This window comes from Vanacampus margaritifer, chromosome 11, assembly GCF_051991255.1.
Source record: "Vanacampus margaritifer isolate UIUO_Vmar chromosome 11, RoL_Vmar_1.0, whole genome shotgun sequence".
Taxonomy (NCBI): Eukaryota; Metazoa; Chordata; class Actinopteri; order Syngnathiformes; family Syngnathidae; genus Vanacampus; species Vanacampus margaritifer.
Window position 1 is genome coordinate 23,724,902 of NC_135442.1, and position 7,590 is coordinate 23,732,491.

General features: G+C 39.0%; 1 protein-coding gene across 2 annotated transcripts in view; it reads right to left on the reverse strand.

Annotated features, from left to right (window-relative positions):
• Positions 1-367: 367 nt before the first annotated feature.
• Positions 368-7,590, reverse strand: part of ubxn4 (UBX domain protein 4) — a 42,704-nt gene continuing 35,481 nt past the window's right edge. For both annotated transcript variants that reach the window (XM_077580401.1, XM_077580402.1), the window contains exons 12-13: positions 6,371-6,573; positions 368-782 (exon numbers count right to left, since the gene is read on the reverse strand). In XM_077580401.1, the coding sequence (XP_077436527.1) occupies positions 647-782; positions 6,371-6,573 (339 nt within the window). In that variant the 3' untranslated portion in view covers positions 368-646. The remainder of the gene's footprint in view (positions 783-6,370; positions 6,574-7,590) is intronic.

Genomic DNA, 7,590 nt, shown 5'->3' on the forward strand with positions numbered 1-7,590 from the left:
ATCAATTATCCTTCACATTTGCAATGCCAAAGTCCAATGACAATTGGCTTAATTGTCTTAAAATCACAGAAAGGGTTCTGGCTGACACTTGTGTAATCTACAAGTAAAACTTTTTGCGCTATTGCACCTAACTGCACGGATGGTCTGGTGGTTAGCTCACTCATCTTGTGAGCTGCAGGCTCTGGTTCCCAATCCCCCGGCGTTTTAGTTCCGCATTAGAAAAACAGCCAGCAAAATACCTAATATTTTGTAAAAAATTCCATTGCCAATGTGTCAAAGGTAAGATTGAATCATTATATGCCTATAGTTAACTGTGGAAGGCCTTAAAATTCCGTGGTGTCATCCCTTTAATGATTTGTCACAATAATAATATCAATATGCAAGACTTTATTTCTATTAATCCCTGGCAGTGTTAACATTTTCAGATGATGACATCATTCCTAGAATCCTAGTCTCGTTACTGGTGAGCTATTTTAAGAACAGATCCGCGGGCCAGTCGTGGTCCTTGACGGCTGGCTACCTGGTGCACTATTTTGGTGAACCCTAATCTAGAATGACTGCATTAAATTATTCAGGAGGGATGGGTTTGTGGTGGTGGTGATGTTAAAATAGGAGCAGACAGAAAAAAAAAACTGCTTTTACAGAGCTACATTTGCTGGGTTGAGTTCCCATTCCAGGTGTTGTTGTCATCCTCACTGTCCTCTTGAGCCCTGAGCTGGCAGATTTTACCATCTTTCTTGAAGTTCTTGGGACGGTTTGTCAAAGGCCTGGGAAGAGATTCTCTGAAACGACAGAAGAAAATACCATGATTTAAAGTGATGCGGCAACTACATAGCTGTGGCAGGTTGGCTATCACCCAGGGATGTAAAATTCCTCCATTCATCCATTTTCTTAACGGCTTCATCTTGACAAGGGTCGCAGGGTTGCTGTAGCCTATCCCAGCTGGTTCCAGGCAGTAGGCGGGGCACACCCTGAACTGGTTGCCAGCCAATCGCAGGGCACACAGAGACGAACAACCATCCACACTCACAATCACACCAAGGGACAATTCACAGCACTCAATTAACCATGTCTTTGGAATGTGGTAAGACACCGGAGTACCCGGAGAAAACCCACACAGGCACGGGGAGAACATGCAAACCACCTAGGAAGGCCGCAGCCCGGATTTGATCTCAAATCAAATAGCTTTGTTGTCATTGTACACAAGTTACAATGAGATTTGTTTAGGATGCCCGTAAAACCAACCTCTTGAAGCATTTCATGACTACAGAGGTGAGTGCTACAGGCCTATAGTCGTTCAGGGTGCTTATGTGGCCTTTTGGGGGACAGGTATGATGGTGGCTGCTTTCAGACAGGATGGAATGATGGCCCGTTTCAGTGAGGTGTTAATAATCCCTGTCAGGACCACTGATAACTGGTCAGCGCAGGCCCTCAGCACTTTCCCCAATAACTCTGTATTCCTCTTTCAGATTTGAGTAGACCCGGTCAAGTGTATTTTTGCCTCTTGTAGGACCTTGTACATATTCCACAAACTTGGGCAACACAGTCTTAAAACAGGTCTGATTAAAGTCTCCAGCCACAACAAAATCTGGATAGGCTTCCTGCTGTCTACACTGGGAAGCGGACGTGCTAACCAGTCATCAACCCATGTAAAATGAAATGTTATTTATTTTTATTTTAAGGGTATTGTGGTTAATGCTACTGTCCCACAGCAGGAAGGTGCCCTGTTTGTTTCCAGTATGGTTTCCCATGTTTGTGTGGGTTTCGGCTATTTCAGATCATTTCTGTGTGTTCTTTGAACTACAAACAATCCCAAAAATTAAAACAACCACTGTCTCTATAAAAAGAAAAGAAAAAAGATATATAGCTAAATGAGAACACAAGCAATATGTTTATGAAATTAATGGCTGCATCACCAATTGTCAATGCCTGTTGATTAACTTCTGGATGAATTCACCTAAAAAAAAATATCTCTAAATGCCCTGGACGCTGTTGCTCCTATTAAATTAATTAATTAATTTCATCCCGACCTAAAACACCTCGGAGGTGTGCTACCAACATAATGACTTTGTAATCAAAGCGCAGAAAAGTAGAGTGAAAGTGGAGAAAAACTAAACTCCAAGTTCATTTTGACCTGTACAGACAATGTCTGAGTAAGAACCTCAACAATACACACACTCTATTTTCTGTGACAAACCAGCAAAATGACAAAATGACGCAGCCCTTAAAATCACCGAGGAATAATTCAATTACCATGACAAAATTTGCTTCAGTGGATCAAAATACTATAACAGACTTAGTTCAGCAGTTTAAACCTTCCAAAAGCTGTCTTGACTCAATACCATCTGGCCTTTTCAAAACTATTGTGAAATCTGTTCAAATTGATTTAGAGCAAATAATCAACTGCTCACTTCCATCAGGTGAGCTTCCTAAATCTCTGAAAGTAGCCGCCATCGAGCACATAAAAAATAAAATAAAATAAAAATAAATAAAAAAAGAGTGCTTTATGTCTCCTTGTTAGCAAATTATAGACCTATCTCAAACCTTCCATTCTTAACCAAAATTATTGAAAAGGTGTTTTTTAATCAACTCAGCAAATTATTGAACTCAAACGGACTTTTTGATAAATTTCAGTCAGGTTTCCGACCTCATTACAGTACAGAAACCGCTCTGATTAAAGTACTAAACGATATAAGTTTGAGAACTGATGCAGGGAAGGTTTCAGTGCTCGTCTTATTGGACCTTAGTGCAGCATTTGACACGATCGATCATAATATATTGTTGAACAGGCTGAAAACTTGGGTGGGGTTAAAATGGAACAGTCCTAAAATGGTTCAGGTTCTACTTGGAGGATCTGGAAACTTGGGTGGGGTTAAAATGGAACAGTTCTACAATGGTTCAGGTCCTATTTGGAGGATAGGACTTGGAAATGTTGAATCTGATCGAATGGTCATGACATGTGGGGTCCCTCAAGGGTCAGTCCTTGGACCCCTGTTGTTCAGTCTGTATATAGTATGTTACCTTTGGTCAAATGCTTCAGAATGCCAATGTTGACGATCATATTTATGCAGATAACACACAACTGCATTTAGCAATGTCCCCAAATGGCAGCAGTTCAATTAATGTATTGTGTCACTCACTAGAGCAAATTAACAACTGGATGAACCAAAATTTCCTCCAGCTAAACGAAAACAAAATGGGGGTCATTGTCATTTTCGGCAATAAAGAAAAGAGGATTGCCGTTAGAAAACACCTCGAGTCACTGTCTTTAGAAACCAAAGACCGAGTTTGAAATCTTGGGGTGTTAATAGACCTGACTTTGCAATCATATCTGCAATCATACTAAAACAGCCATTTTGCACCTGAAAAAACATCCTCAGACTGAAGGACTGCATGCTCCAAGCAGACCAAGAGAAGCTTATCCATGCATTTATCAGCAGACTCGATTATTGAAACAGTCTTCTGACTGGACTCTCTCAGAAGAACATAAGACAATTGCAGCTCATTCAGAACGCCGCAGCTCGCGTTCTGACCAAAACAAAGATCAGAAAATATCCCTTCCATCCTTAAGGCTCTACACTGACTCTCTGTCAGCTGTAGAGTAGATTTCAACATTTTGCTACTGGTCTATGAATCAATGAATGGTTTGGGTCCTGAATATATTCAGGAAATGATGATTGAATACAAACCCAGCAGGGCTCTGAGATGTGCAGACTTGGGTCAACTAGTGGAACCCGGAGTTCAAAGTAAACATGGGTCATCTGCATATAGCTGATATTCTGCACACAAATGGAATAAGCTACCAACAGAAGTGAAGTCAACCTGAAGAGTAAATGCCATTAAATGCAGGTTAAAAACTTAGCTTTTTTTCCTATACCTTTAAGGTCTAAATGTTTTTGAATCATGTTTTTTCCCTTTTAATTACCTGAGAAAACAAACCTCTTTACGCTAAATGCTTTTAAAGTTTGCTGTCTACTGTTTTAACATTGTCAATGAATGTTATTTTAGTAAATTTTGTAAGCTAGTTTTGTTTTCTCTGCTTTGCTTCTGAATTTTGTTAACTACTGTGTTTTTTGCTTTCCTTGTGTAAAGCACATTGAGTTGCCTTGTGTATGAAATGTGCTATAGAAATAAATTTGCCTTGCCTTGTAATTGTCCTAGCTCAGTGGGGTAGTGGTAGAGTGTCCGCCCTGAGATTAGGAGGCTGTGGGTTCAATCCCCGGCCGGGTCACACCAAAGACTATAAAATTGGGACCCATTTGCGTCCCTGCTAGACACTCAGCATTAAGGGTTGGAATTGGGGGTTAGATCACCAAATGATTCCCGAGCGCGGCTCCTGCTGCTGCTCACCGCTTCCTCAGGGGATGGGTGTCATATCGCAGCATGTTTATTGCATAATGTGACAACAGTGACAATAACGGTGTTGCAACGCTTCTTATACTTTATCGCTGTCATTCCCAACACTCATTGAGAGAAATTGCAGAAATGGGCGTCAGTCAATGTTTTCTATTCGTCAGTCCGTGACCCGGTTATTGGTGATTACATTGACAAACAAAAAACAACTTGCGGCAACGCAGCAATGTTTTTAAGTTTCGCGTCAATCCTCAATCAAATGGGCGTCCGTCGGACGGATCTTCTATCAATGCCCACCTGTGATACCAGTGGCATTAAAAGCTGAGTGGGGCACAACAGTGGGCTACAAGCAGCAAACCCTACACAATAAATTCTAATTCAATTCAAGTTCACAATCCAGTGAAAAAGATCTATATAAATGAAGTAGCCTACCATTTATTCATAGCCTTACAAATTAAGGCTATGAATAAAACTTTCGAATGGTTCAAAATAGAACTGTGCAATTAATCAAAATCCAATTACAATTTCAATTATTACACTCTACAATTACAAAATTGGCATAATCGTAAAGAAAAATAAAAGATTAATACTCATTTTGAGTTGTTTATATATTTGCACCTTTTTTATTTTAAAACGACTAATTTAACAAATCTTGTTTGCTTCGAAAGGAACTTTAATAATTATAGCGTTTCAAATATTTTTATTTGTCTTAATATTATTAAATGTTTAAACATTTTCTTGTTTTGTATCAAAAAATAATCCTTGGAATAATCGTGATTTCAATTATTACCAAAATAATCGGGATTATTATTTTTTCCATCAGATCAGTTTCTAGCTTAACTTTATTTCCAATTGGCCAGATTTTATTTGCTGCTTCAAATTCAGCACATGGAAACATTTTGCTGAAATGACTGCTGTCCACAAGCTGTGCTGCTATAAGGTGGTCACTCTTGCAAAATCTCACCTCCACTTGAGCCACAAGCTTCCTTCATAACTGCTGCAGTGTTTCCCCCCCGTTTTTTCAGCGCTGTCGCTCTCTCTTGAGTGATGACATCATCAACAAATCTACTTCATTCATATTGCTGGTTTGCTATTACGTAGTCTTTTTGCTCCCGATGAAAACCAATCTAGCTTACTGCTGTATACTACGTACTGCGGCTGCCATCTGCCAAAACTGAGCGTATGTTGATTGGATCTAGGCATCACGTGACATCTGTCCTGTATTTTAATTGGATGCTGGGCCCAGTTAATGATTGTCTATTGAGAGCAGCTTTGGACATGCACACTGTGATTTGAGTGGCTCATAGCTTGCGGACTGGCCAATGGACACACATCACATGCCTTCAAGTCCTCAACTAGGGCCCGATTTTGTCGGCACTGCTCCGCTGTCTGTCAGCAAAAATGCTCCCACATAGACTAAAGCGGTCAATTTCCTATTATCTTTTGGCCACTCGTACAACTTTGTTTTGACTGAGAACAGTACACCGCCGCAAAGCGCTGTGTCATCTTACCAAATAACAATGCAAGGGGACAATCAACAATACAGTACAATGGCTGACTGCCCTTGCAATTCCCGTGTGACATTATTGTTTGAGATTTCCGGGAAAAAAAAGCATTTTTGTTGTCAAGGGCGTTGCTATGGACCAAACCAAGAACCTGGGAGGGTTGCATTAGAAAAAAGAAATATGCTTAAAATGGTTTTAGCCGTTGGTATTACTCAAAAATATTGTTGGCCAACCTTACTTCACATTTGGTCTTTCAACACGCGCTCATGGGGCCTATTTTAGTCCTGTTTAGAAAGTTAGACCATTGAACTTGGCTTTGTATTATGTATTATGACATGTTTATAACGAAATTATATTATTTGAATATTATTATTCTTGATAAAATAAAATTGTATAAATTATTAGCTATAAAGAAGACCAATTATGAGCCTGTATAGTGCTCAACAACACCAAAATGCAGAGATGTCACTGTGTGATACACACTACAAAAAGAAGCAGAAACTGTCACTCACCTTTTTGCTTGATCAGAGCCTGTTGCTGGGCTGGTGTGGGACTCAGAAAGCGGAAAAGAGCTTCTTGATGTTTCTTGTGGTGGGGTTGGAAATATGAAGGAGCTGAGGAATCGCCATACGGCGAGAAAAGGGTAGAAGAGTGTACTCAAGACAGCCCATATTCCACCAGTGGATGGGACAACAATAGAAGCAGGCCTGCCACACTGTAAGGAGAAGATGGGATGTTTATTTTGTAAAAAATAAAATAAAAAAACTGAGAAAAGAAAAACACTTACTCAAGTATTCATACCACTTGAATACCACTTTTCCACATGTTGTCACTTTACAATCCCAACGTAAACGAGTTTTATTGGAATTTCATATAATAGAGAATGTGTTGCATTAATTAAAATAAAACTGTAATATGCAAAATATTCAGACCTCCTGAGTCCATATTTTGGAGAAGCACCATTTGCTGCAATTGTAAATTTAAGACTAATTGTCTAATCTAAATTAATCTGGCAAAAGGGTCCTCGTGAGTCCAAAAAATTGAAATATTCATATTTTCGAATTTTACACTTAATTCCCTTTAAAATGATACATAATATAGGACAATACTTCAAAAATTGACAAAGTTACAACAATTTTATTATTGCCATGTTGAAATACCTAGTTTTGAGAGAAATGGGTTTGAAGTTATGGTCCTTGCATCTTTCAAATGTCCATAGCAACCAGTACCTTAGGAAAAAGATACTGACCCCAAATTTTCAGGAACTGTTAAAAGATCACTGGAAAGTCAACTGCCTTTCCTCACATGGTTTCTCTGTGCTCCGCCATGTTGTGTGTGTGTGGATTTGATCATGGGGATGTTAGGGGGAGGAGGGGTTCTTTTTATTGTACTATGGATGTTTTAATTGTTTAGCATCTTGAGTTGCATTTTAATGTATGAAAGGTGCTATATAAATAAAGTTCGATTGATTGATTGATTGAATAGTAGGTAAGGACATCATCTGAGATTTCAACCCTTTAAAAGTTTAAAAGTTTGACCTCTCAAAAGAGGAAATCAGCCTCAACTTTAAATATCACATTGATCTTACAATTCATAACCATCAGACAAAGTTTTTTATTTATTTTGATATTTTAGAGGTTTAAGTTGACATTAGTAGAAATGTGCATGCAAATTTTGGTGACGATTCATAGCATTTTAGTGTCATTAAGCCATGTTGAGCTTTTGTACATTT